This window comes from Neurospora crassa, linkage group IV (genome assembly GCF_000182925.2).
Source record: "Neurospora crassa OR74A linkage group IV, whole genome shotgun sequence".
In the NCBI taxonomy this organism is placed as follows: Eukaryota; Fungi; Ascomycota; class Sordariomycetes; order Sordariales; family Sordariaceae; genus Neurospora; species Neurospora crassa.
Genome location: NC_026504.1, coordinates 3,446,028 through 3,472,663, shown reverse-complemented (window position 1 = coordinate 3,472,663; position 26,636 = coordinate 3,446,028). Strand labels below are relative to the sequence as shown.

Here is a 26,636-nt window from a genome sequence, read left to right as displayed (position 1 = left end):
GCTTGTCCAAACAGTCGAAGGATCACGTGTAGATACGGATTGCCAGCTGTCAGGAAGGCTCGTGAACCCGGAGTCAGCTTGGAGCCCAAACAATGCCCCTGGGCCAAGCTGGGGTCAAGTGTGGGGCCGTGTGCCCCGCCAATGTCACTGGAGCGTGGCCGCGCGGGCGCGACTTTCAAGGTTGTCCATCCAAAAGCGACAGGAACCAAGCCGCTGGCTGCATCTCTGCCTCTTGTCTTGCAAAGCCTACTACTGACAGAAGCAACAAACAGCCATGTCAGCCGCCAACGAACCCTTCTATCTGCGCTACTAGTATGTACACCCCTACGGGATTCGATTCACTCACACATTGAAAACACCATGCTAACAGCCGGCTTAGCTCTGGCCACTCGGGCCGCTTCGGCCACGAGTTCCTAGGTGTGTTCAGCCATTTGCGCCTCGAGACGCAAGCTCCCACGTTTCCACGACCACGATGCTAAACTACCGCCCTTTGACTACAGAGTTCGACTTTCGCGTCCTCGGCGACGGACGTAGCGCCACTGCCCGATATGCCAACAACTCCAACTACCGTAACGACAGTCTGATCAGGAAAGAGAGTAGGAAACACTGTTTAGCCGGCCGTGGACATCCATATACTGACGAGGGTCTCTTTTAGTGTGCGTCAGCTCTCTGGTCATTGACGAGATCAAGCGCATCATCAAGGACAGCGAGATTATGAAGTACGACATCATGTTCACCCTTTTATACAAACAACATGGAGCGGCTGCTGACAGGCCAACAGGGAAGACGACGAGAAATGGCCGACCAAAAACAAAGACGGAAAGCAGGAGTTGGAGATCCGCCTCGGGAACGACCACATTTCATTCGAGGTGCGTCTTGCCAGTGTCGGAATCTATTTCTGCAAAATGTTCAGAGCTAATACAGGAAATAGACTGCCAAGATCGGATCGATCAACGATGTTACGGACTCGGCCGACCCAGAAGGCTTGCGCGTCTTCTACTACCTCGTTCAGGACCTCAAGGCGCTGGTGTTCAGTCTCATTGCCTTGCACTTCAAGATCAAGCCCATTTAATCTTCCGACACGAACGAATACCCCGAGTTTGATATATCCTTACTCATGGAAAGGAGAGATTTTGTGGGATAATGCGGCGTTTTATAAAGGCGTTCTTTTCTATCTATTGGCGGCGCAGATGGGTTTCTTGAAACTGGATTTAACATGGATAACTTCGGGACTGGCACAATCGTATACATTATCGACCAATCGCCCCACTGGCCCCCGAACCTAAGAGTCGTCATGGCTGTTTGTGTCAGCTATTGATGATGACCAACCAAGCAGTGTGAGGCAAGATATCCGATGCAGTTGCCAGGCGGAGACCGAGTGATGGAACACCGACATCTCATTACGAAGCACACCAAAAGCATGCCGCTGTACGATTCGTACAACAAATTCGATTCGTACCTCTATGTGAAGAGAGACCTGCCATGGCTGGTCTTGAATCACGATTGATCAAGTGACAAAAGGTTGGGCTACCAACTTTAAAGCAGTAACAAGGTCCGCACATGTCAAAGTAAGAAGTTAATCGATCCAACTCTCCGACTTTTGGCTCTTATTGGCGGTAGACCGGTTATGCTGTGTAACTTTTCGCTTGACGAGTAACGCGGGGTAGACTTTCCTTCCGAGACACATCCAATGCGAAATGGCTTCAGTTTATGGTAAATCCAAGTAGTACAAAATGCTTCGTGAAACTCGGTCCATCCTGGAGCCCTTCGTCGTCGACGTTCCTGGCATGTGCGACGGATCGGGAAGGGTCACTCGAGATGGAAGTGGAAGTTACCTCGGTGGGGCTACTGACGTGAAGGATCTCCACCGCGATAAGCTCTATCGAACCCCTGAAGCTTCCGTCGACACCGCCAAACTGCATGCTTTGGCTCGGCAGCGCTTCTCCCAATCCCGCACTGCAAAGTGGAAGTCAACATCAACCCGCTTGGCAGCACGGCGTGCGCGGGTGGCAACTGCATCGCATGCTGTACCTGTGTGTGTGTTGTTTTGGCCCCGAGAGGTACAATCGCAAGCGAGCGACCCAAGATGGAGGCGGGAGGCCGATACCGCCAGCTAGTTTTCATCTTTGTCTGCCCATCAACCGCCCACCCACCTACCCACCCTCATCAATTAAGGTTGAAAGTGGAAAATGGGAGCGGACCCGGGGCCATTGGAGTGCCCACCAACAAGGCGGGCATGAGTCCGTGGAGTTTTGCTACTAGACAGATACAACTTGACTGTTGACGGCAGAACGCCATCACTCGACCCAGAAAATCGTCATTCCCTTGCCCTCGTCTTTGCTTTCCCGCGAATATTATAACCTAGCTGCATCTCATTGCTACCACACCTACCAACAAACTACCTAGGTGTCCAGCAATTTCTCTTCCCGCTTGTCACCTGCCGCCTGGTTTCGCATCGCAGCACATATTTTTTCTTGGACATCATATTGCTACTTGGACATTTTCCTCCTTTGGGAGTTCGAAACCCCGAGGTTCTTGGGTTTTCAGTTTTCTGGTGGTGATCGAGCCAATGAATTCGCAACAGCAGCGAACGCAAGTGGAAATCAACTGCCGCCAATTTGCCAGCGCTTCTGTCGCCTCCTGCTTCTGGTTGACTGCTTCATCTTGCCTGTAAGACGTGTTCGTTCTTGCGATCTGAGTGGCGGACCGCTACACGTTGCATACCTAACACACACCCACTGAATGGCACCCCGGACCAGACTCCAGTCGTCGTCTTGCAATCCACTTCAGCTGCACTGGACCCTGGGGTTCCTCCACTCAGACATCTCTCCCGCCATCAAGGTTGTTGGATGGTAATAGTGACGGTCAGGTCGCACTACAGTCACCCCGTCGCGATACGTATTGGTTGGGCCCGAGAACATCTATCTTGTCGCTTGCTTGGTTCAAGCCTGGGATCTAACTACACCTACAAGCTCCCACATCGACATCCAGTCGCTTCGGCTTTGCAACTTTCGCAGAGATCACATCTCCCGCTCAGATCTTTGGTCTGACTCCTTCCTTGTCGTCCCCACCTGCCGCTGTCATCGACATTCCATCCCACTGCATCGTCGCAAAAGCCCTTACTCCACCCGCAACACCGAGACGCAGGACAGCCAGACACGCCTGCCGACGCATCGCATCCGTCCTGCCATCAGCACAGCAGTCTACGTCGCAGTAGATCTTGGACGCCAGATCAGAGTGATATCGAACCGATTCACAAAAGCCCAACATGCCTAGGGTTGTGCCTTTCAACGACGCAATCGATCCCCCATCTCCACGCCTTTACCCATTTTCATCATGTCCCGATACCGATGACTCCCAAATGCATTCGCAGTCACAACATCAGTATTTCTCACCACCCATGATACCCATGATAACAGCACCAAGCACGGCCGATGTTATCGAAAGAACGGGACCGGCCGTATTGTCCCCGGAGAGTCAATCGGAGGTGAATCGTGATGTGGATATGGATCATGGATCCGAACGCATGCGGGACGACCGCCGGGACGCAGATGAGGCCCACAAGCAGCGGACCGAGATTGACGACGAACCTTCCGTGGCCGTTAGTGACCCCGCACATTCTGTCCATGTCGAACAACGTAACCGCACTACTACGGCGAACAGAGTGCCGACTCGCACGTCGAACATAAGGCCATTAAGGGTGAGCGGTGGACATAGGAATCGGAAACAAGGTGACGAGCTTCTTGCGCCGAACACTACAAGTCTTGGTCAAGTAGAAGAAGTCGACTTGACTGGCAATGACACACCCTGGATGCACGACTATGGACTCGCAGGGCTCAGCTACGAGTACTGCCAGACAAGATTGACACCGTCCACGCCATCATCCTATCTTCGCCCAGGCAGTAAATTTTCGGGGATGCAAAAGTCGGAGAGATCACGTTATGACGTGGAGGTGGAAATCAAGCAGGTTGATCTCCGCGAGTCCTTCTTGTGCGGCTATCTGCGGATTCAGGGTACGTAGCGGGAGGTACCTCTTCTTGTGTTACAATCAAAAAGGCAAAACTAAGGGAACAGAATTTGCTAACCGGGAGCCGCTTGTCTAGGTCTTACTGATACCCACCCGACATTGACGACGTATTTTGAAGGCGAAATCATTGGCCCACATTATAGCTTCCTCACTCAACACCCACAATGGGGAGCAAATGACAGGATCGATATCTCGCATTGGAGCAAGTTTCTCGCGTTCAAACCTTACGCCAAGGTCGCCAAAAGGGGCGGCGTTCACATCAGGGATGTGGCACAGAAAGATAACATCTTCATGCGATGGAAGGAGCAGTTTCTGGTCCCGAACCACCGTGTTAAAACCATCAATGGGGCTAGTTTCGAGGGCTTCTACTACATCTGCTTCAACCAGATCCACGGGACAATTCAAGGAATCTACTTCCACAGCAAGAGCGAAAAGTAAGCCGTTACCCCTGTCTGGTCAAAAGCATATGAGAGGGCTGCTGCTAACGTTGTGCGTTTAATCGCAGGTTCCAACAATTAGAGCTGCATCATGTCCAAGATAAAGGGTGCTTTGGCGCTATGGAGTTCAGATGAGACGACGCAGGGACGTCACATTGGAAGGGCGGCAATAGTCCGCGGCCTTCACAGGGCTGAGATTCGACCCAAGCCCTCGGGAATATGGTCACAAGGACATGATCCCAAGACATAATCAAGCCCAAACAAAATGTGGTTTTGGGCGGGTAGGGTCGAAGGAATCCTCAAAAGAAACGACCCAACAGTGAATGAGGGTCACTCACGAGCGACTCAGGTGGACGCTTGTCTTTTTTTGGGTTCTCATCTGCATCAGTTGGCTTTTTTGTCTTCATACCGTCGCACGATGTCATTTGCTTCTTATGTTGCTGTTATTGCTTATCTGGTTTGGGATCGGGGTCTGATACCAGTTGTTACTAATTTGACATATTGTGGGTTTCTTTCAGGGGCGTGAGCGCAGTCTATTTTGACGGACAACAGAGACGCTCGAGGGAGGACATTTACATACCACACACGCACACATTGTTACGAGGAGTCAACGAAGGGTCAAGGAAGTAACAAGGCCTGGGGTTTTAGTCCCATAAGCCATGATGAGGTTCTTCATCATTCATCAGGTGGAGGCATGGCGTATAAAGCGTAGAGTCAGCATGAACGGGAACCGAAGGTGGACAAATGCCAGTCAAAGCAGGATCCGCCATATCTCAGGTCGTCCGGTGCAGAGACTTCTTTCTTGTACATGTCTAAATCTTCATGGGGGTATCTGAATGGAACACAACTGGAAGAGCGTACACATATGTGTGTCACATGCGTAGCCGTGCAACAAGCTGGCAAGGCAGAGTGTTGATATGTGAACTCAGTTTTTGAACCCCTTGAAGTAGGCGTTACGGAAGGGGTTCAGGTCGTCCGCCGTCTTGCCTTCTTCGACGGCCCGTTCTGCCTTGGCCTGCTCATATGCTTTGATGGCTGCAGCCTCAACTTGGGCATCGGGAATACGGCGGTATGTTATTAGTCGTCGGGACCCTAGAGAATAAGATCACAATCAGTACATTTGCTAACAAGGATTCTCGAGATGAATATTAGCCAACTCACATTTGTTGAAGTCCTGCACACAAACGGCCACAACCGCCATATAAGGATGCTGCGGCACCGGAATCTCCTGATCCTGGTCATTCGCTGTCGGCATCCAGAACGACAGTCGGCCCCCATCCACCAGCGTCTGCGCCGAGAACTGCAGGATATCATCCAACATCAACAAAAAGCTGTACGGCTTCCTAGGCGGGATGAAATCCGGATCTTTGTACATCTCCATGCCCTTGGGGATCACCCACGGACACTTTTCCGGGTCCTTGACCCCCAACACCTTCAGCCCTTCACGCACCCCGTAGGGCGGGTCGCACACCACCGCGTCGAATATCCTGCCGCTTACCCCGTCACTTTTAGGTTGTCCAGCGGGGGAGGAGGGAGAGGCGGAAGTGCCAAGGGCAGATTTGCGTATAGGCGTGTTGGTCAAATCAGCAGTGAACATCCCGCCCAGGTTTTGGGTAAGGCCATATTGCTCAAAGTTCCCCCTCAGGGTCCTCTTCTTCTCGTCACCTCGGATGCTGCGCCCGTCAATATCGGACCCAAACGTCAAAGCGCCGAATTGCGCGCAGGCAATCGGGAAGGAACCGGTGCCGACGAAGGGGTCGTAGATCAGTTTTCCAGGTGCCGCCAGGGCAATGTTGGCCGTGACCAGGGCTAGCTCGGCGTCCATGGAGGTCGTGGAGATGTATCTCCTCTTTTTGAGGTCCAACTTCTTGGGCAGCGTCTCCCGGGAAGAAGTACCCAGGTACCGACCAAAGTAGTAGTACTTTGGATCGGGGATGCCGAGAGGTGTAGAATTCCATGGCCAGTCTTCGAATAGGATGAACTCCTCGTCGGGGTTGCGCATCTTGATCGGGCCGGCGAATCCGAGGTAGGCGAAGGAGTTGATGATGGACAGTTTTTGGTCGTTGGTACGAGAGCCTTGGTAGGAGTCGATGGTGAACTTGAAGGAGCAGGACAAGTATTGGGACCATAAGGGCTCGGTGTGAGAGCGGACGGAGCTGTGGACTTCCGGGAGGGTGGCGCCGTGGCCCCAGAGCTCGTGGATGGAGATAACGAGGATGGAGCGAGCGATGAGGCGCCTGGCGGCACTGGCGGAAGGGAGGGAAACTATGCAGAAGGGGGACTGTGTATGGGTTGTTAGTTGAATGGTTCGACTAGATGGGGATGTGAGTTCATGGTGGGTTGAGAAGCAGAAATGGGTTCAACTGCTTTCTGGCTTGGCATGGACGTGTTCCGGTTTAGGGAGTGAAACCTGAAGAGACCTACCTCTAGACTGTATGAGACGACTTTGAGATCGATGCCTTCTACTATGGCTAGGGCCTCAATCTCGGGGAGACGAAAAGTCTCGTGAGACTGAGAGAAGCGGATGAGATATTCCATTTCGGGCATGATGGAGAGGATGGAGGGAGAGTTGTGGTAGGGTGCTCTGCTTTTCAATTATGACACATATTCTGCTGCAAAATGTTATGACAAAAAATGATGAACCTCTTTATGTCGTGTTGAAGAAAAATGATCTCGGCCACCAATCTGTTGTCACGGTGAGATTTTGTCACCAGTTGAGGTTGAAGTTACTCAAAAACACATAGGAGGGAGTGTTGTTTGATCTTTAGCGTGGTGTGGATCCATTGATAAGATCCCTGACTTGCAGATCTGGTAGGGCTGTGACTGGTGCCCTGTCAGCTTGAAGTGGGGCTTAAATGCTTTGGACTTACGGCAGGGGTCGGTACAGTCCATACCCCAGCTTTTGAATTTCCACTACAGTCGAGCAGCTTAGCCCCATACAGCATATGAACCTTGATCGCACCTTTGGCCGGCTTCAAACACGACAACAGAAAGTTCGACGATTCATCCATACGGCACCGTAAAAGACTACATCAGAATCACCATGCTCTCGTTTCCGACCCCTTCAGTCTACCAGTCGTCGAAATGCTTCGTCACCTACGGGGTTATGGGCCATCTTGACCCTAATCAGCCACCAACCAAAAGCAAGCCATGGTCAACAGTTGCAGGCCAGGACTTCATCAACAGGGTATGTCACTCTCCTTCATGTTGGGACAACATTCACTAATAACTATCCCCAGGTCGAACTTATCATACCTCAAGAAGCCTTTGAAGTGGTGCGGAAATTTTTGAACGAAAAGGCAGCACCTGAGTTTCAACGAGTGGTCATGTCCTTGCACGACATTTTGTCTGGTGACTTCTTCACTGAATACATTAAGAAGGGTAGGTTAAGACCTTTTCTGGAGCAAGCTAGTAGCGAAAGCTAACAAAGCATGCGCTAGGGAACGTTATGATGCTGTCGGAAGGGAGGAAAGGGATCGACAACGTTTTTACATTCAGAAATGGTACGCCACATTCGAATAGTGAACGAGTGAAGACTGCATTGAACGCTCTGCTAACATAATGATGCAGGCATCTTGACAATGTTATTGGACAAGGAAGCATATGAAAGAGCAGGTCTTGTTGGCAAGCCTGACGGAGTGAAAGGAAAGCGTGGTCTGAAGCCCCGGTGGGGTAAGTCTCTTCTTCCTACTTGGAGTATACTAGTTCTTGATGGCTACTAACGAGGCCTTAACTACAGTCGTTGAAGTCGACCTCACGAGTTCGTCGATGGTCCCAGGCAAGAAAGGATTCGACAGACTGATCTATGCGAGCAAGAACGCTTTCAATACACCAATCACTTGGCTATTCTGCAACCTTTCTTCCACCAGTAAGCATCTCGTCCAGTGACCTACGGCACACGCACCCACTAACGTCACTTCAGTCCCCAATCCAGATCCCCTCGCGCCACATTCTCCGACCAGGTGTGCAGCAGAGCCCAGTGTCCTGGAAAACCTCGACGCCATGTTGCCGACCCTGAAGCCTCCGGTTGACGCAATCGGACCAGAGGGGAGAGAGGAACTCGAATACTTCTCCACCGAGCTCTATGAGTGGCTATCACTCGTCCGACTGCAGAGCCCCCGAATTCAGGTGGGCGACCAGGTTGATCCGTATCTTTGCCGATATCAGGTGCCTGGCGATGGCCAGCAAGGCAAGATCTGCAAGCTTACTTGGCAGGGCTTTCTTGCTCCGTCCTGGTGTCGGGAGATTCTCCTCAATCTCGTTGCTGAACTCCCATCGAAAACTTGGTTCTCGTTCAGCACGACGACCTTCTCCAAGGGCATGGCTGGGGACAACTCTGAGATTTCTCTCTTTCGACCCCAAGGAGCGCCGGGGGAATATGTAATGTGGGAGATCAAGAGCCATGAGTGAAAAGTAATCGGCGTTTTATGGCGAAATGTCTCATTCCTGTCTAGGTCCTAGGATGGCATCCTCCACCAACTGGCGCAATGCCGCCTGTCCCTCGGCAGTCTCAAAGTCCTCTCTCGAGGCAAGCTCTTCAATCCGCCTGCGGAACTCGGGATCCGGCTCCCCAGCATTCTCCGCCTCGTTCATTGTACCAATCTGTACTTGTAGACCCTCGGGAGCCGGGGGAAGGTCCGCTGGCGTGACTCCGTTTGTCGTGCCATGGGCAGTGGTAGTGGTGTTGGCCTCGCCTTCCAGACCACTGAGGTATTCTGCGACCTCGGGATAATCCTCCTCGGCCTCGATCTTCTCTCTCGCGGTCTGACCCTCGTCGTTCACAATGGTGGTGTCCAGCTTCAGCTCCTCGGCTAGGACCTTGGCAGCGGCGACGGTTTCGACGACAAAGAGCGCTGTCTCGCCATCTTCGTCCTTGAGGTCCACTGGGACCTTGAATTCGCCTACAAGAGTGCGCAAGAGGTCCAGGTGGTTGTAGCTGGCGGCGGCGTGAATAAGGGAGTAGCCGTGCTCGTCCTGACCCGAGGCCAGAGAGGGGTTCTCGCGAAGGAGCGCGATACACGCCTCCGGGTTATCTGCGGCGAGGAGGTATGGGTTGTTCGACATTTTGGGTGGGTAGACTCGGTCTTCGGGTCGGATTTGGCGGTTCACGGGTATCAAAATAATGCTTAAGGGATTTTTTTGATGAAGACAGGCACAGCTACACTACGCAAACTCGCAACCCAAGTCACAAGTAAGGTAGGGGACGGACCTGGGCGAGAGCTGTGGACAAAATTTTAGTGGAGACATGTCGAGCTAGGAATGCGGGGCACTCCAATCGATGGAATCCTACAGATCAATGTTCCCTCGAACCCCTGTCCTGGCGCTGGCGCCTCTTGTTCCCTTCGGCGTGTGACGCACCGCAGGCGCAGTACTGGACCCCTGGAACTCCTCATCTAACCCGAACCCTGTGCATACTCGCTTGCAAAACGCTGTAGGGCTGCCTCTACTGCCGTGAAAAATAGTGGACACTACAACCTGACGGACTTGTTGGCACAACCAGAAGGGACAGTTCATCCACCAGGGAGGTTCAGGAAAGTGGAAAAGTGAACTATCGGCGATGGTCTATACTATGTACAAAGTCTGGTTGAGTTGGAGATCAAGTTAAAGAAGTTGGTGACAACGTCGATCAGCGATACGCCAATACTTAGTTGTACGCCAGTTGTACGAACAATAAGGAACCGAGCAGATCTCGAAAGAGTCTCGGCGAACTAAATCAGTCCACCGACATCAAATACAGTACGTCAACAGGTTGGAGTTGCTACGGGCAGTATGTAAACCTGGATCAATACGTGACCATACACTTTACCGCCTGCGGCCCATTCCATGTGTTGGTGCAAAATCTACCAGGTCCCATGTCTTGTCTCCCTTTGTTGCAGTATCGCCGCCGTTCAAATGTATGACTGTGTCGGCGAACCGCAGAAGTTGTAGGCAGCCTGTCAGCCCCAAATAATCACCTTATTTTCGCCATTATATTGGCCAAAAAGGAGTACTTTGGACCCAATTAGCTGATGTGGTTCTCTTGGTGGTAGTACGGTAGTAGTGTAGTGACCAACGGATTGCATCACAATCTCTCTAGGGCTGAGTCGCAAAGCCACCTTCTTTTTTTTTTGTTCGTCCCATCAAGCTCCTTCCATCCCAGGTCCCAGATGCGGTTTCCAGGACAGCTGCAACAGCTTCTCCTGCAGAAGGCGATTCACAGATTCGGCCGAGCACTTGACCCACGAAAGGCAGCAGCGACAGCAAAGAAATCCTCCCATTATTAAATCACCTTTATCACCTCACTCAACTGTGATCGCCATTTTGGTGCCTTTTCAAACATCACTCCTACGCTTTGGAACAGCTCCCTCTTTGCCAACCCTTTCCATTGCAAGGGCAAAGCCGGAAGCTTCTCGCTGTTATACCCACCCCAAAACTCAGTGCTTTCCTTACCCCCGCTATAAACTTCCCCAACCACACCCAGCGCTCTCACTGGCGCAAGTCCGCACCTCAACCTCATCACCACACCACAACAACCCAACCATGGACGAACCACTCACGGATCTCCGAGGCCCACTAGCCGCCAAATACACTGCTTCTACCGATTACAGCAAAATTGCAGACAAGTTTGAGGTCCCCCATGTCGCACAGGATGTTCACGAGGTTGCGACCTTGATCAACGGGCTCGAGAATGGCGCCAAGAAAAAGACCAGCTTCAAGGTGAAAAAAACGACTTACGAAGTTGCCCAGTCGCGTGACCACATCCGTGTCGACTCGTGGCGCTTCCATGACTGGGACTACAAGAAACATGACCTACCCACATATGCCCGCGGTCTCTTCACCACCAGACACAAGGACGGAACACCTGAGATTACCACCCGTGGCTACGACAAGTTCTTCAACGTCGACGAGGTCACGGAGACCAAGTGGGAAAACATCAGGAACAGGACGCGAGGCCCCTACGAACTGACGCTGAAGGAAAACGGCTGCATCATCTTCGTCAGTGGTCTTGCCGACGACACACTGCTCGTCTGCAGCAAACACTCGACTGGCGACCGTAGTGATGTCGAAACCAGTCATGCCAGCGCTGGTGAGCGCAGGTTGGAGGAGCAGTTGGCACGCATTGGTAAGACAAAGGCCGATCTTGCACGGGAGTTGAGGAGACGGAATGTCACGGCTGTGGCAGAACTCTGCGACGACAGCTTCGAGGAGCACATTCTGGCGTACGGACCCGACAAGGCCGGCCTGTATTTGCATGGCATGAACCTCAACCTTCCCGAGTTCATGACTTACCCCTCGCCTGTCGTTCAGAAATTCGCAGAGGAATGGGGGTTCATCAAAACTGGCCTGATCGTCATTGACACTATCGACGAGGTCAAGGCTTTCCTCGAGGAGGTAGCTGAAAGTGGCGCCCACGACGGCCGCGATGTAGAGGGTTTTGTCATTCGCTGCAAGATGTCTTACCAGCCTGGGCAGCAGCCCTTCCAGGATTGGTTCTTCAAGTACAAGTTCGAAGAGCCCTATCTAATGTATCGACAGTGGCGTGAGTGCACCAAGGCCATCATCGCAGGAAAGCCGCCAAAGTTCAAGAAGCACGTCAAGATTACCGAGGAGTATCTTCTCTACGCTCGTCAGCGTCTAGCTGGTGATCGGGAGCTGGCCAAGCGCTACAACCAAAATCACGGGATTATTGCTCTCCGAAACGATTTTCTCGCTTTCAAAAACCTCAAGGGTTCCGACGCTGCCAACTTCGAGGCCTTGCATGGGGGAGGAGCTGCCGCTGACGTTGAGAGTGATATCATCCTGGTCCCGATCGCCACCATCGGCTGCGGAAAGACGACGGTTGGTCTTGCTCTCACTCACTTGTTTGGCTGGGGTCACGTCCAAAACGACAACATCACCGGTAAAGCCCGGCCGCCTCGCTTTACCAAGGCTCTTCTCGACATCCTTGACGAAGGTGTCCCCGCAGTCTATGCCGACCGCAACAATGCGCAAAAGCATGAGCGTAAGCAGCTCATCACCGACGTCAAGATACAGCACGCCCGCGCCCGGCTTGTGGCGCTCCACTTCGTTCACAATGATCTCGAAAAAGTCCGCGAGGTTTGCCGGGATCGTGTCTTTGCACGGGGTGATAATCATCAAACCATCCAGGCCGCCTCGGATATGAACAAGGTTCGTGGCATCATGGAGGGATTCATCAACCGCTTCGAGCCTTGCGACCCAGAACAGAAGCCTGACTCGGAATTCGACGATATCATCGACCTTGATCCTTCGGCAGGAAGCAGACAAAACCTGGAGACTGTCATCAAGGAGCTCCATCGCATGTACCCCAAGTTCATGCCCAACATCCCCTCTGCAGCAGAAATGGACGAAGCCATCCAATATGCCCTCGAAGGCTACAAGCCTGATTTGCGTCACGTCATCCCCGACCGCAGTAACAAGAACAAGAACCAGCCTAAGCAGAACGGTCAGCAGCAACAGCAGAAGCAGAAAAAGCGACCCCTGGAGTACATGTCCGTCGACATGACGACCAAGGATGTGCTTAACACTCTTGAGAAGGCGTTTGCCGCTGCTGGCCCGGAGCAATCCCGCTTTTTCAAGCAGCTCCAGGGCACTCGCCGCGTACAACCCAAATTTCACGTCACTTTGATGCACAGGGCTGGTGCCAAGGAGAATCCGCAGCTCTGGGATAGATATCTGCGCATCAACGAGCTTGAAGGACCCAACTCTCCAGACGGGAAGCTCGGAGAGATCGACGTCCAGCTTGAGCGTGTGGTTTATGACGACCGTATCATGGCTGTCGTGGTTCGCTTGATCCCCAGACCCGGGGACGAACACGCCAATCCCGATAGCAGTGAGCCTGCAGAGCCAAAGTGGCAGTGCACAAACCGTGTTGCACATATCACGGTTGGAACGAGAGATGATAGTGTCAAGCCTAGGGAGAGCAATGACTTGCTTGTCAAGTGGTTGGAGCATGGTACGGGAGCGGAGACCGGAATCTACGACCTGTTGATCGATGGTAAGCCCACGTTGCAGGGAGTTGTCAGGGGGGTCCTCTCGAGATAGGAGACCGAAGGGGCTTCATCATTGGCAACCAATGACCATAATTCCCATCGGCGCCGTGGACGTGGACATGGACATGGGCTTGGACGTGGTCGAGGCGGTGGTGGCCACGGCCGGGCTAGAGGGTCACATAGGGGCAGGGGGCATTGACGTTACTTGTAGGAGTCTGTTAGACGCAGGATGATGTTCACAAAATGTCTTGGGGAAAATCATAGCTTTGCGTATAACGGCGAGAACGGAAAGACGATGGCAGGAGAACAGGTTTGGGGCTTTCGAGACCAAAATATGCAATATAGCCAGGCTTGTAGCCTTCTCATCACCACAATTACATATCCACATCTATACTTAACCAGACAACAAGACCATAGCACTGGCACTTTATGCGCTGAAGCTATTCGTGACCTCCACAAACTTGGCCCACTGCCTCGCCGCTTCTCCGCTCTTGATAGCCCATCTCGCCCTCCTAATACCCTCCTTCCAACGCCCACCTCCTGGTCCACGCTCCTTGACAACCTGCCCGTCATCACCATGTCCCATATCACTCGTGTCCGCCTCGCAGATGCCCGACACCACGAACAGCGCCGCAGTGTTCATCAAAACAAAGTGCAAGATGGGATCATCATCCGGCATCTCATTGTTCAAAATCTTGCTCAAAATAGCCGCATTTTCAATCGGCTCCTTACCCGGCGACACCTCCGACAGCGAATGCGCCGGCAACCCAAAGTCGCTCGGGTGAAGCAAGAAGTGGTCCACCACTGGCTCGCCCTCTGGGTCCTCCTCGGTGGGCTTGATAGTCCAGCAATGCGTCGGTCCAGCGCAGCTGATCTCGTCCAGCTCCTCGTCGCCGCAGACTACCATGGCCTTGCGCGCCCCGCCCATCTTGAGCGCCTCAGCGAACACGGGACCGAGGTCCTTGCGCGCGCATCCGATCATTCGCGCCTCTACCAATTTATCCTTTCCACCTTCGCCCGTGAAAACGGCCGGGTCGAGCGCGTCCAGCGGGTTCGCCAGAGGGCCGACCAGGTTGAAAATGGTGCGCCAGGGGAGCTGCGCGCGGATGGGGGCTACGTGGCGCATGCCCTGGTGGAAGACGGGTGCGAAGAGGAAGCCGTAGTTACATTGGGAGTAGAGCGAGCAGACGGTGTCGGGGCGGATGCGAGAGATTTGGGGTGGGCGGGGAGGGACGCAGGCCAAAAGGTCGGCCGAGCCGGACTTGGAGGTTGAGGCTTTGTTGCCGTGCTTGCCGACGAGTAGCAGGGAGGAGGCGAGGATGGAGGAGGTGGTGCTGATGTTGAAGGTGTTGTGGGAGTCGCCACCTGTGCCTACAATGTCGCACTGGAATCGAGGAGGTGGTCAGTAAGGGAGCTAGTAGGGTGAGGAAGGGAAAGGGGACGGGGACAACGAAAGGGACTAGGATGACTGAATGTGTAGGAGGAAAACGTACGAGGCCACCGTTGTAAGCTCCTTCTTGTTTGCCGCGCTTCTCAATGACTTGACGTAGTTCGTTAAGGTCGGTCTGGGCAGCGGCCTTCAGCATCACCTGGGCTGTTTTGGATAGCACTTCGGCACTGCGGTCGAGACCGGTAAAGTGCAGGCACATGAGCAGCGCGCCGGCCTGGACATCGGAAATTTGGTTGGTGAAGAAGTAAGAGATGGCATGGGCGATCTCGTCCGGCGTCACAGGGTCGGGGTGGCCGAGGGGCCAGAGACGGGTCAGTAGCTTCTTGATGTTGACATCCGGGAGGTCCTCAGCCGCAGTCGCGGTCGCCGGTGCCGCTTGTTGCTGTTGCGCCGACATGTTTCTGGGGATGTTAAAGCGGAGTTTCTGCCGGGATCAGAACTGTTTGCCTGGTCGCAATAGCTGTCAGGCTGGTCAGGGAGGCCAATTGAATGATGTCGGCTTCCTGGGAGCTGTTGAAGGAGTAAAGTCTGGCTGTTGTTGACTCATTTCGTGGATCGGAAAGGCGCAAGCGGGAATACCATCCAAGGTTTGGTGGGAATGACGGGCAGCTTTCTACAGTGTGCTTTGTTCTCCCCAATGATGGCATCCAATGCCGCCAGAGTGCCCCGCGACAGGGCCAACGGGCACCAGCGGGGCAGATATGCAGGCATTGAGCACCCCACTCAGCAGCCGCAGATCGCAACCGCAAATGAGCCTGAATGGGCTGGCAGAATAGCGGGCGGTGAGTTGCTTGCAACTCTTGGCATTTGGAGTAAGATGCGGCAGGCAACTTTTTGATTTTACAGCGAGCGGGAGACCGGGTGGTCAGTGCGTTCCGGCATTGGCGACGCGGCGCCAAAATTTCGGGAACTCTGTTCGCCAGCAGCCCGGCCGCGATTACGGGGACTGGGACTTGTCAATCCGGGGGACTGACGGAGCGCAAGATTGTTCACTCCTTTCACAAGTAAGTTCCGGCCCCCCGGAGATGACCCCAGTCTGCGTCCTCTATGATTAACACGATGTGATGCAAGAATGTCTCTCAGACTAAGTCGCCCAGCCGTCCGCGGCTTGGGTTCTGCCATCAAGTCTTCCAGAATCTCGTCCAGGTCGGCCGCCCTGTTGGTGCCCTCCACCTCCACATCCGCCTTCTCGACTGCCTCACCACAACGCGCCGCCGCCGCCGGTCACCTCAGGCTACCCGACGACTATGTGCCGCCCACGCAACCCCCGAGCGCCCGTCCTGTCGATACGCGCAAGTCGCAACTTCTGCGCACTTACACCTCGATGCTCCGCTCGACCCCCTTGATGCTCATCTTCCAACACAACAACCTGACCGCTATCGAGTGGGCTGCGATAAGGCGAGAGCTTAGCCTTGCCCTGAGCAACGTTCCAGTTCCAGAGGGCGCTCCCGACATCACTTCCAAGATCCACCTCCAGGTTGTCCGCACGCGCATCTTCGATGTTGCGCTCAAGACCGTTGAGTTCTTCGACCCTTCTACAGTGGAGCCCACCACGGCTACAACAGCTACGGGCACCAAGGTTCCCGCTACATACAACCACGATCTGTCGAAGCATGCGTGGAAGGCTGTCAAGGAGGCTACCAAGAACACCGAGGCCGTTGAAAAGACGGTTTACGGCCAGCTCGCTCCTCTGCTCGTCGGACCTGTCGCCATCCTCACCCTGCCCTCCGTGTCGCCGGCGCATCTCGGCGCTGCCCTGAGCGTCCTCGCCCCCAGCCCCCCCGCCTTCCCTGCGCCCAGCAGGAAGAAGAACCCCGGTTATTATGACCTTACCTGCCAGTCTGGTCTGCAGAAGCTCCTGCTAGTCGGTGGCCGCATCGAGGGCAAGGCCTTCGACTACGACGGCATCAAGTGGGTTGGCGGCATCGAGAACGGAATCGAGGGTCTGCGCGCCCAGCTCGTGCACATGCTGCAGAGCGCCGGCATGGGTCTTACCAGCGTTTTGGAGGGTGCTGGCAAGAGCCTCTGGCTTACCATGGAGAGTCGCAGGAGTGTCTTGGAGGAGGAGCAGAACCCCAAGAAGGAGGGCGAGGGCGAGGAGGAGAAGAAAGAGTAGGGCTAATCAGCGTGAAGTCAAGTGCGAACAACCGGAAATATGGGAGCCCAATTTACTCCACAAACACCAAAGGTCTGGGTGCTGCATTGGGTGCTGTACATTTCTCAGGCTTGCCGGACCTAGTGATGCGATGCTGCTACTTCATAAGAGATCAAGTACAAAGGATCTGGTGTACAATACAATGTAACAAAGACATATGTAAAAGCGCAAATAATCTGGCAGTGTCTCGTTTGTGTTTGATGCTGACTGGTGGGTTGACGATCTCTTCGGACAACGGTGCAGCTTCGGGTTCTTAGCAGAGGACCTTGATGATCAACCAAGTGTGAGGTCTGTACTACCGGGCTAGCTAGGCTCGACCCCGCTGATGTTAAAGGCCCGGTGTAAGGGAGGTGGTCCCTGCAGTCGTTTGCTAGTGTACACCCCTGCACTCGCTTCCCTTCCGGTCATTGCTGCCTCCCAATGGTTCACTGACAGAATACCAAGACCATCAAGTGACCGTCCAGGCAGGTATGGAACTGGACTCTGCAACGCATAATTGCTAAGTAGATTGCCTTTGCATGGGCTGTTGTCTGTTACAGAAAACCACTCACGAAATTCAAGAATTGACCGTTGGGAAATTCTATACGACTGTATTCCTGTGCTGACATCACATTGCAGCGAACGAGGGCCGCATCGCGCCTCGACAGCTTGCATTTGCATCTTCACGATGATGATCTTGGTCGCTTCTCACTAAAAGGCGCCGCTGAGCTACCGACTCCTTCCCCTCCCGAAAGCTTCCCGCTCGTCAAACCCCATCAGTCACAAGCTATCTACGTATCTCGATCATCCCCGCTGTCTTCAACTCCACTCAACCTCTCATCAACCCACCCTTCAAGATACGGACTTGAGCATTGTGCTATTCCATCTCTCATCTCTCGTTCGCAGAGTATACATACGTCGTCAACGGCAATCTGCGTCAACCTGAACCCGATACCAAAAGCAACTGCGGGCAGAGCAACAGCCACTTCCAAAATACAACCACTAACGAGCAACGGCCGGAACGAAGAGACGATAACGAGTTACGGGACCACCACGTAAGGATACGATACATACCTGACACAAGGACACGCTCTTACAAATCGAAACGAGCATTCCAATAATCGCACACGAGATTTCCTAACCTACTACACATCACAACTGTCTCAGGAAAGGCAAAACAAGAACAAACAAAACAATGGACTTCGCACCTTACCAAGCCGCACCCCCGGAGCATGGGCGCACCATCTCACCACCCGACTCCACCTCCTCCCCACGCACATCATGGGACTACGGCCGCCGTTCTTCCTACTCCCCCAGCAGCGGAAACAAGTACCAACAGCGCCCAGCGCAAGTATCGCCTCCGCCACTTCTACACCCACAACCACATCGTGCTTGGTCGGGTGAGGGCATCAGCAGGTATCAAAGTCCGAGTGCTACTCCTGGCACCGCCAATGGGATCGGCAGTGGCATTGGGTTCAACAGTAGGAACGGCAGTGGTGGTGGAGGAGGAGGAGGAGGAGTAGGAGGAAGCATGGGCGAATATTTCAATGCGCTGGGCGCTCGAGAGGGGATGGTGTCCGAGTTTGATACGAGCTTGGGACTGAGGCTGGATTATGAGGCGTGTTTGGCGTATTTGGCAGTGCCGCCGCTGGGAGCGATTTTGCTGTTGATTTTGGAGCGGAAGAGTGATTATGTCAGGTGAGTGAAACAAGACCCATCTCTCGGTATGGTCGAGGAGTTAGCGTTGCTGACATGTGGAACTGGGGATTAGGTTCCACGCATGGCAGTCCAGTCTGCTGTTTACGGCATTGTTTGTGCTTCATTTGTTGATTTCTTGGTCGAGTTTCCTTAGCTGGCTGTTATTTCTGGCGGATTTGGCGTTGGTAGGATGGCTGGTTATTAATGCTTATAGGGACGCCGACACGTTAGACAGGTATGTCTTCCGGGATCCAAACGAGTGGACAAAAGCTGACTTGGTTTCCAGATACGAAGTACCGATTTTTGGGCCGATAGCAAGCGGGATCTTGGACGACGAGTAGACGACTGTGGTTATTGGGGCTCAAACGCATCAGGATCAGTCCGGCATCGTGGTTGTCCTGGGAGAGTTGATACTTGACACTTGACGAGAGGTGTGAATACGGCCTTCTCGTACTCTAATGTAATGCGCTGGTATATTTTTAGTCCGATGAGGGATGTATCGAATCAATTCCTGTGTTATCGAGCCGCTTCCCCGTAAGGGACTAGCTCAAGGGTTTTGGTCAACTCCGTTTAAGACTTCATGAACATCGAAATTGAGTGAAGCACAGCAGATGAATGATCGTGCAGTGAAACTCGACTGAATTGAAACCGTGAACCTGGATGGCCGATGCCGCGTGGTTAGTCAGCTGTGGCTGGTTCACTCTGGGGTCAGAGTGGGGTCTAGAGCTGAAGTACTATGTACATACTGTGGGGCGTTAGGTACCCGGCCTTGTTACGTCGCGCTTTTGCCTGCAGCCCAGCTCCTGGTCAACCACCGACAGCACTCGAAGCTCTGTGCCGCATGTCGACCACGCAACTGCCACCATCCACGCAGCACTGCACTACAAGCACGACCGCCGGTCTCCCAACCACAACGCAAACAACGGCGATTTTCATCACTAACCACCACTACTACTCCACGTCGTCGTTTCAAATTCCGTGGAGATTACATACAGAGGATCAGTAACCCGATCTCTGCGCCCTTGCGACTTTCCCTACCGATACCCCACATTCGCACCCGTCTGCGTCAGCCATGTCGACCCTTGAGGAACTCGACGACCTCGATCGCCGTGAGCGCGAGGACAAGAAGAAGGATCAGGACAAGGATAAGAACAACAAGAAAGAGGGAGATGGCGATGCCGAGATGAAGGATGCCGAGCCCGAGGCCGATGACATCCTAGATGAGGAGATCCTGAGTTTGAGCACAGAGGACATCCTGATGCGGAAGCGCCTCCTCGAGAACGATGCCAGAATCATGAAGAGCGAATACCAGCGGTTATCACATGAGAGGGCTACCATGAAGGACAAGATCAAGGAGAACCAAGAAAAGATTGCCAACAACCGGTAAACATTCCCCCTACACTCCCCTAAGGTTTGCCTTCAGTAGCCGCGAAACCTCCCCTACTAACGCTGGCCTCATCAGACAACTTCCGTATCTCGTAGGAAATGTCGTTGAACTTTTGGACCTTGACCCGACCGCCGAGTCCTCCGAAGAGGGCGCCAACATCGACTTGGATGCCACGCGCGTGGGTAAATCGGCAGTCATCAAGACATCGACCAGACAGACCATCTTTCTCCCTCTCATCGGCTTGGTCGACCCCGAGAAGTTGAAGCCCGGCGATCTCATCGGTGTTAACAAGGATTCGTACCTTATTCTGGATACGTTGCCCGCCGAGTACGACAGCAGAGTCAAGGCTATGGAGGTCGACGAGAAGCCTCAGGAGAAGTACACAGATGTCGGTGGTCTCGACAAACAGATTGACGAACTTGTCGAGGCTATTGTGTGGCCTATGAAGGAAGCCGAACGGTTTAAGAAGATCGGTATCAAGGCGCCCAAGGGTATGTCTTCACCAAGATGGAGCAGAAACTCGCTGCTGTGGTATTGCTGCTAACTTCAGGAATAGGAGCTTTGATGTACGGACCTCCCGGAACAGGCAAGACTTTACTTGCCAGAGCTTGCGCCGCTCAGACAGATGCCACATTCCTCAAGCTTGCTGGCCCCCAGCTAGTGCAGATGTTTATCGGAGACGGTGCCAAGCTCGTAAGGGACTGCTTCGCCCTAGCAAAAGAGAAGGCCCCGTCAATTATCTTCATCGACGAGTTGGATGCCGTCGGTACCAAGCGTTTCGACAGCGAGAAGTCCGGCGATCGTGAAGTCCAGCGAACCATGTTGGAGCTCCTCAACCAGCTCGACGGTTTCGCTTCTGACGACCGTATCAAGGTTCTCGCCGCGACGAACCGTATCGACGTCCTCGACCCCGCTTTGCTTCGTTCCGGTCGTCTTGACCGCAAGATCGAGTTCCCTCTTCCGAACGAGGAGGCACGCGCACAGATTCTCAAGATTCATTCCAGGAAGATGAAGGTCAACCCCGGCGTTAACTGGGGCGAGTTGGCGCGCAGCACGGATGAGTTTGGCGGTGCCATGCTGAAGGCTGTGTGTGTCGAGGCTGGCATGATTGCCCTCCGTATGGGCAAGAATCAGATTGGACACGAACACTACGTTGACGCTATTTCTGAGGTGCAGGCCAAGAAGAAGGAAGTGAGTATTTTCCCCAAGACAACCAATGCTTGTGTGCTGCTTACTGACCACGCGTTCAGACCGTCAACTTCTACGCTTAATGTTATTGCATTTCCTACCGTACTGAAAGCGACGACCGAACTACGGCAAACAGCAAGGTCATGGACGGTTCATAGAAATTTGGCATGCAATAGAGCTAGCGTTGGGTTGGGCATGTCTTGTATCATAATGAAGCGTTTTACCCCGATGACTTGCCATGCCATCCAAATTCTCGATAACCCAGAGGCTTGATGACTCTGATGAACAATGTTTGCTGGCCTTCTTGTTAACTTACTGTTACGTTGCCTACCCGATACTCTCATTCTAGAGGGTGAAACGGTTTCCAGTCCGCCGGTTTCGCTGCCCCGATATTGTCCTGGTAAAACTGAAATGTTAAGTATAGCATCAAACAGATTTCACGGGTTTCCGTATGTGGTCCGTTGACAATGTGACCACCTGTTGTTTGATTTTGATCATTCTTCAATATCATCTTGCATTTCGTCCTTGAGTTGCTACACCAGTGGTTTGCTGCTTCTACGACGACTCATTTATTGATTTTCGAGCGGGTCTTCCATAGTGTGGATTTACTTACCTTTTTTTCGTGGCTCAAGATGTGAACTGTACAAAGTACAACCGATTGCAACTCGCTCCTGATGATCCAAAGCTTGGTCCTCAAAACTAAACCGATCAAGACCTGCAGCTTGAATGAAGATCCAGGTGTCGGTCGTCTGCCAGAAAGATCTCTCATGGTTCAAACACTGACTTCGAATTTTCACCATATTTTTCAGAATTCCGCATGATTCTGGCATCCGCGTTAGAGCACCATCCCTCATAGTTGGTATCCGACAAACCCGAAGTACTCCGTTAGAACAACACAACCACTCTTCCTCTTCGCTACCGCCAATACGTAGCATATCAAATATTGGAACGACCAAAACAGAATATCACTATAGGACGCCAGGGGGGTTCTGTGAAAACGACCCTCGAAATGCTCTAGTAACCTTAACTTTTGTCAATTGTGAAGGATTGTGGTTCAACGATGCTCGAGCGAACATCTGCCTCGCTGAGGAGTTCAGTGCAAGATGTGCCCTGGCATGCATCAATATCAGTCCATCCCGTTATTCCTGCCGAGTACAGACATCTTTTGAGACACTTGACAGTTCCCTGCACAGGTGACTGCAGAGCATAACGTGGCATCTCGATATCGGATGATCTCTCAAACGGCCCTGAATTCTGCAAGCGTTGAAAGGTGAACCGAGATGAGTGGTGACTGAAACGGTGGTCGCAAATCCTCACAGCATCACACTCGGCTACCCGTCAGGGTTCCCCCTCCCCAACGAATATCAAACCTTATTTCCGCAGTTCACACTAATTTAGAGACATTGTGGGGTAATAAACAAGATCAACAGAAAGAACAACAGCTTTCAAATACAAATTTCTGCCATCCATCTACCCTCAAAATATCTGGCTCACGACAGCTTCTTCTGGATCTCTTTCTTCTGATCGAGGGTTAGGAGAACAAGAGAGCTTAGCATGTTAGCGTGTCTTGGCGCCAATGGTCTGGGCCCAACACCAAAAATGTCACTAGGGACGGCAGCATGACGTCATTGCTTTGGCAGAGAAAAAGATGTTTTGGTTTTGGCCTGTGACACAATGATGTGACGGGGCTGGAGGATACCAGAGCAAACGATGATGCCGGCCTTCGTTTGTCGAAGGCAGAGAAGGGATGAGAGATTGACAGCAGACCAATGGCAAGACGGCAACAAGCTTCAACTAACAGCAATTCACGCGGGAGTTCAGGCGGCAACTGCCAATTACGTCATTGTATCGGAGCTTCCCCTCCCCTCTCACTCGTCCACCTTGCCTTCGCAGAGCATCGCATCTGTGTAGGGACCGAGACGATAGCTTGTTCCTGCCAGTTGTAGATCGAAACGGGGCTGTACAAGAAACTCTGGAGCCGGTGGTGGATAATGAATGCCTGCCACTCTTGACTTCTGTAGACATGCTCGTGTTCCTACCAAGTACGTGACACTGGGCAGCTGTCAAACCGTGGTGCCAGTTGTGGCTTGTTTGTTGTGTTTTGTGAAAGAACAAGGACGCGACACAATGCCTGGCACCAGTCGGGCAGGAGTGACGTCCATGACCGCCCCTCGTTTTCACTTGGATCTTCAGTCCCTTGGGTTTGACCAACGCAGCAGCTGCCTTCCCTTCCTTCCTTTGTCTTCTGGAATCCCAGGGCACACCAACATCAAAACAAGTTCTACCGATTTAACCTTCTCTCCTGTTGACTTCCTCTTTTGCTTTTTCTGAACTGGAACACGACTCAGCTTTTGATACCCCCAAGCACATACTCTCACCATCTGTGTGCATAATCTTCAAACAACCTCACGACCACGCCGTCTTCGTTGCTCACCCCGACAATAGTATCGTACCTCTAGACTCAGTCCGCGATGAGGATCGCAAAGACTTTCCTCTCCCTGGCCCTTGTGGCCGACGCTGTCTACGGCAGCTCGTGGTTTTCCAATGCTGGTGCGTAATCTCGCTTTTCTGATCTTAGCCAGACACCCGCTGATTGATCTTCTCTTCCCAGCCTACAACAAATGGCACGAGACTGAGCTCGAGAGATGGCTTTCCGACCACGATGTCCCCTATCCTACACCCGCGGACCGCAAGGAGCTCGAGAAGCTCGTCCAGTCCAACTGGGATAACCAGGTGGTCGCTCCTTACAAGGAGTGGGATACTGCCAAGCTCACCGACTACCTGAAGCAGAAGGGAATCGAGACCAAGGACTCCGCCGGTTCCACCAAGGACTCTCTCATCGACCAGGTCAAGGGTGTCTGGTATGAGTCTGAGGACAAGGCTCACAACTCCTGGCTCAACGTGAAGGACTGGATTCTGGACTCGTGGACTGACAGCCAGCTCAAGGCCTTCTGCGATCGCCATAGCATTCCAGGTGAGCTTCATTATATTCGCATCTAATGCAAATCCGCTTAAAGTACTAACAATATCACAGTCCCCCAGCCCCGTAAGCGTGATACCCTTCTCGAGAAGGCCCGTTCTAGCTACGAGACCATCGCTCAAAAGGCTGGCGAGACTGCTGCCTACCCTGGTAACTGGCTGTATGAGACCTGGTCTGAATCTGACTTGAAGGAGTGGCTTGATACCCATGGCATCCCTGCTCCTCAGCCCACCACCGTAAGTTGATATGCATGAGTGCAGATCTCGACCAAACATTAACCATCATTGCAGAGAGACAAGCTTATCGCTACTGTTCGCCGCAACTCCCGCCTTGCCTATCTCCGCATGAAGGAGCAACAGGCCAGTGCCACCTCCAGCGCCCAAGCTGCTTATGCGACCCTGACCGACAAGCTCATCGATGCCTGGAGCGAGTCCCAGCTCAAGGACTTCTGTGACAAGAACGGAATTCCCGTACCCCAGGGCACCAAGCTCAACCAGCTTCGTGCCCTTGTCCGGAAGCACCGCGCCGATCTCCTTGGTGATACCCTTTCTGCTTCTGCTTCTTCGGCTTTTGGTGCTGCTACCTCTAACATCGGCTCCAACTATGCCAAGGCCACTGACGCCGCTTCCCAGGCTGCTGCGGATGCTTTCGACAAGGCTATCAACACGTGGTCTGAGACTCGCCTCAAGGCCTATCTCGACGCTCGCGGTGTCCCCGTCCCCCAGGCTTCCAAGATTGATGAGCTCCGCGCCCTGGCCCGTAAGCATGCCCACAAGGCTGCTTCTGGTTACACTGCTTGGACCTTCGATGACTGGACCTACGACAACTTGAAGGACTATATTCTTGCCCACGGTGATGCCGCTGGCAAGAAGGTCGCCAACCAGGCCGGTGTTACCCGTGACCAGCTGCTCGCCGCTGCTCAATCGGGATATGCCTCTGCTTCCGCTGCCGGTGGCGATTCTTACGCCTCAGTTACTAGCTACCTCGCTAAGGCTACCGACTCTGCCAAGGCCCAGACTTTTGACACCTGGAGTGAAAGCGATCTCAAGGCTTACCTTGATAGTTATGGCGTAGTAAGTTGATATTACCCTTTCAATACGCAAATCAGTTATTAACACAATCTACCAGCCTGCCCCCCAAGGTTCTACTCTCAACGAGCTCCGTGCTCTGGCCCGCCGTCAGTGGACCTACTTCAAGTACGGAACCTCGACACCGACCGAGACCGTCTTTGCTAAAATCGGAGAGAGCGCGAAGGCCGGTTGGGATTGGATCAAGGGTCAGCTTCATATTGGTGCTGATGCTGCCCAGAAGCAGGCCATCAAGGCCGGCGACAAGGTCAAGGAAGGTGCTGATTCCTACCAGAAGGGCGCCGAGAAGGTTGGCGACAAGATCAAGGAGGAGCTCTAAGTTCACCTGATCTCGTGATACCCCATGTCTCCTATCAGAGATATTCGATACCTTCACCATACGGTGAAGATGCGCCCATGACTTGTGTGATGAAGTGACGAGAACTTTCACAACCTAATATCAGAGGATGGAAATTTTGGTAATTATTTACCCCACTCGGAGGGCGAAAATGACACAGACAGGGGAGTCATGGGCTGATTGTGATGCAGTCTAGCATTTATCATGGAAGGTTGAGTGATTCGGAAGGTACAAAGGATTATTTCCAAGGCAGTCCTGGAGTTTGTCGTTATTTTGATATTAGTAACCCATGAAAATTTTATGCATCGGTTGTATCCTTGAAGATACCTTCATTGTGCCGATCTCGTGAAGCTCATGAATTATGATATTGCCACGTAGTTACTTACTCCTGATTAGAGTGATCTGTGTAGTTGATGTTTTTTTTTTCCTGTGGTTTCTTCCTCAACAAAGGCGCTCGCGCTTTCGTAATGCCCCACACTGTTGGCTGTTGAAGTCAACTCAGGCATACGCAACGAAAGTGTCGAATTGTACATACATACACACATCGGGTTCTGATACATAGTATAATTCAGGACAAGTGGAATGGAAGACCTGTTCTCAGCTTGAATTCGGTGAATCCCCACAAAGCCATCCGATTATCTCGTGTACACGTCGATATAAAAACAGCCCCCCCCCCCCCCCCCCCGGCAAATCCTGGACAAAGTAGTTGAGATCTTTGACATTATACCTTGGGTATACTCCTACTAAGCATCCAAGCGTCTTTGTAACACCTTTGATCTTGACTTCTAGGCAATTCCTGAATAGAAATATCCCAATGGGACTCTAGCCGATGTCTTTTTTGAATTGTTGTAATCTCTGTGATAGTTTTGCAAGGGACCTTTTTTTTTCTTTTTTTTCTTTCTATTGACGAGCGGTAGTAG

At 52.8% G+C, this 26,636-nt stretch overlaps 11 protein-coding genes across 12 annotated transcripts; 8 read left to right on the top strand and 3 right to left on the bottom strand.

Annotated features, from left to right (window-relative positions):
• Positions 1–162: 162 nt before the first annotated feature.
• NCU04405 (mago nashi protein) lies at positions 163–1,674 on the top strand. The gene is made up of 6 exons (XM_952389.2): positions 163–312; positions 380–417; positions 501–596; positions 656–719; positions 782–869; positions 932–1,674. The coding sequence occupies exons 1-6, from the start codon at positions 275–277 to the stop codon at positions 1,070–1,072; spliced, it is 465 nt and encodes a 154-aa protein (XP_957482.2). The 5' UTR covers positions 163–274; the 3' UTR covers positions 1,073–1,674.
• Positions 1,675–2,270: 596 nt separating this feature from the next.
• Positions 2,271–5,327, top strand: NCU04406 (vesicle-mediated transporter Vid24). The gene is made up of 3 exons (XM_952390.3): positions 2,271–4,013; positions 4,104–4,461; positions 4,533–5,327. The coding sequence occupies exons 1-3, from the start codon at positions 3,269–3,271 to the stop codon at positions 4,597–4,599; spliced, it is 1,170 nt and encodes a 389-aa protein (XP_957483.3). The 5' UTR covers positions 2,271–3,268; the 3' UTR covers positions 4,600–5,327.
• On the bottom strand, positions 4,542–7,171 carry NCU04407 (RNA methylase). The gene is made up of 3 exons (XM_952391.3): positions 6,889–7,171; positions 5,626–6,745; positions 4,542–5,556 (listed from the first exon to the last, which is right to left on the bottom strand). The coding sequence occupies exons 1-3, from the start codon at positions 7,009–7,011 to the stop codon at positions 5,390–5,392; spliced, it is 1,410 nt and encodes a 469-aa protein (XP_957484.1). The 5' UTR covers positions 7,012–7,171; the 3' UTR covers positions 4,542–5,389.
• A 239-nt stretch (positions 7,172–7,410) lies between these two features.
• Positions 7,411–9,356, top strand: NCU04408 (hypothetical protein). The gene is made up of 6 exons (XM_952392.2): positions 7,411–7,651; positions 7,704–7,845; positions 7,905–7,967; positions 8,035–8,136; positions 8,204–8,332; positions 8,387–9,356. The coding sequence occupies exons 1-6, from the start codon at positions 7,508–7,510 to the stop codon at positions 8,872–8,874; spliced, it is 1,068 nt and encodes a 355-aa protein (XP_957485.2). The 5' UTR covers positions 7,411–7,507; the 3' UTR covers positions 8,875–9,356.
• On the bottom strand, positions 7,991–9,688 carry NCU04409 (ankyrin repeat protein). Its single transcript, XM_952393.2, has one exon. The coding sequence runs from the start codon at positions 9,526–9,528 to the stop codon at positions 8,905–8,907; it is 624 nt and encodes a 207-aa protein (XP_957486.1). The 5' UTR covers positions 9,529–9,688; the 3' UTR covers positions 7,991–8,904.
• Positions 9,689–10,475: 787 nt separating this feature from the next.
• Positions 10,476–13,963, top strand: NCU04410 (tRNA ligase). The gene has a single exon (XM_952394.2). It carries the CDS (start codon positions 10,984–10,986, stop codon positions 13,504–13,506), a length of 2,523 nt encoding a protein of 840 aa, XP_957487.1. The 5' UTR covers positions 10,476–10,983; the 3' UTR covers positions 13,507–13,963.
• Positions 13,692–15,579, bottom strand: trp-4 (tryptophan-4). Its single transcript, XM_952395.3, has 2 exons — positions 14,948–15,579; positions 13,692–14,838 (listed from the first exon to the last, which is right to left on the bottom strand). The coding sequence occupies exons 1-2, from the start codon at positions 15,299–15,301 to the stop codon at positions 13,882–13,884; spliced, it is 1,311 nt and encodes a 436-aa protein (XP_957488.1). The 5' UTR covers positions 15,302–15,579; the 3' UTR covers positions 13,692–13,881.
• A 215-nt stretch (positions 15,580–15,794) lies between these two features.
• On the top strand, positions 15,795–17,281 carry NCU04412 (hypothetical protein). Its single transcript, XM_952396.2, has 2 exons — positions 15,795–15,908; positions 15,976–17,281. The coding sequence occupies exon 2, from the start codon at positions 15,977–15,979 to the stop codon at positions 17,018–17,020; it is 1,044 nt and encodes a 347-aa protein (XP_957489.1). The 5' UTR covers positions 15,795–15,908; position 15,976; the 3' UTR covers positions 17,021–17,281.
• Positions 17,282–17,495: 214 nt separating this feature from the next.
• Positions 17,496–19,346, top strand: NCU04413 (UPF0132 domain-containing protein). The gene is made up of 3 exons (XM_952397.3): positions 17,496–18,736; positions 18,810–18,971; positions 19,023–19,346. Exons 1-3 carry the CDS (start codon positions 18,234–18,236, stop codon positions 19,075–19,077), a joined length of 720 nt encoding a protein of 239 aa, XP_957490.2. The 5' UTR covers positions 17,496–18,233; the 3' UTR covers positions 19,078–19,346.
• A 159-nt stretch (positions 19,347–19,505) lies between these two features.
• rpt-5 (regulatory particle, ATPase-like-5) lies at positions 19,506–21,871 on the top strand. Its single transcript, XM_952398.3, has 4 exons — positions 19,506–20,119; positions 20,199–20,614; positions 20,680–21,314; positions 21,374–21,871. Exons 1-4 carry the CDS (start codon positions 19,809–19,811, stop codon positions 21,392–21,394), a joined length of 1,383 nt encoding a protein of 460 aa, XP_957491.2. The 5' UTR covers positions 19,506–19,808; the 3' UTR covers positions 21,395–21,871.
• Positions 21,872–23,189: 1,318 nt separating this feature from the next.
• Positions 23,190–26,063, top strand: NCU04415. 2 transcript variants are annotated; one of them, XM_011395795.1, is made up of 6 exons: positions 23,190–23,861; positions 23,923–24,285; positions 24,346–24,527; positions 24,582–25,364; positions 25,420–25,837; positions 25,908–26,063. In XM_011395795.1, the coding sequence occupies exons 1-5, from the start codon at positions 23,783–23,785 to the stop codon at positions 25,696–25,698; spliced, it is 1,686 nt and encodes a 561-aa protein (XP_011394097.1). In that variant the 5' UTR covers positions 23,190–23,782; the 3' UTR covers positions 25,699–25,837; positions 25,908–26,063. The 2 variants fall into 2 exon arrangements, with proteins under 2 accessions (XP_011394097.1, XP_011394096.1); XM_011395794.1 differs by having other exon boundaries at positions 25,420–26,063.
• Positions 26,064–26,636: the final 573 nt, after the last annotated feature.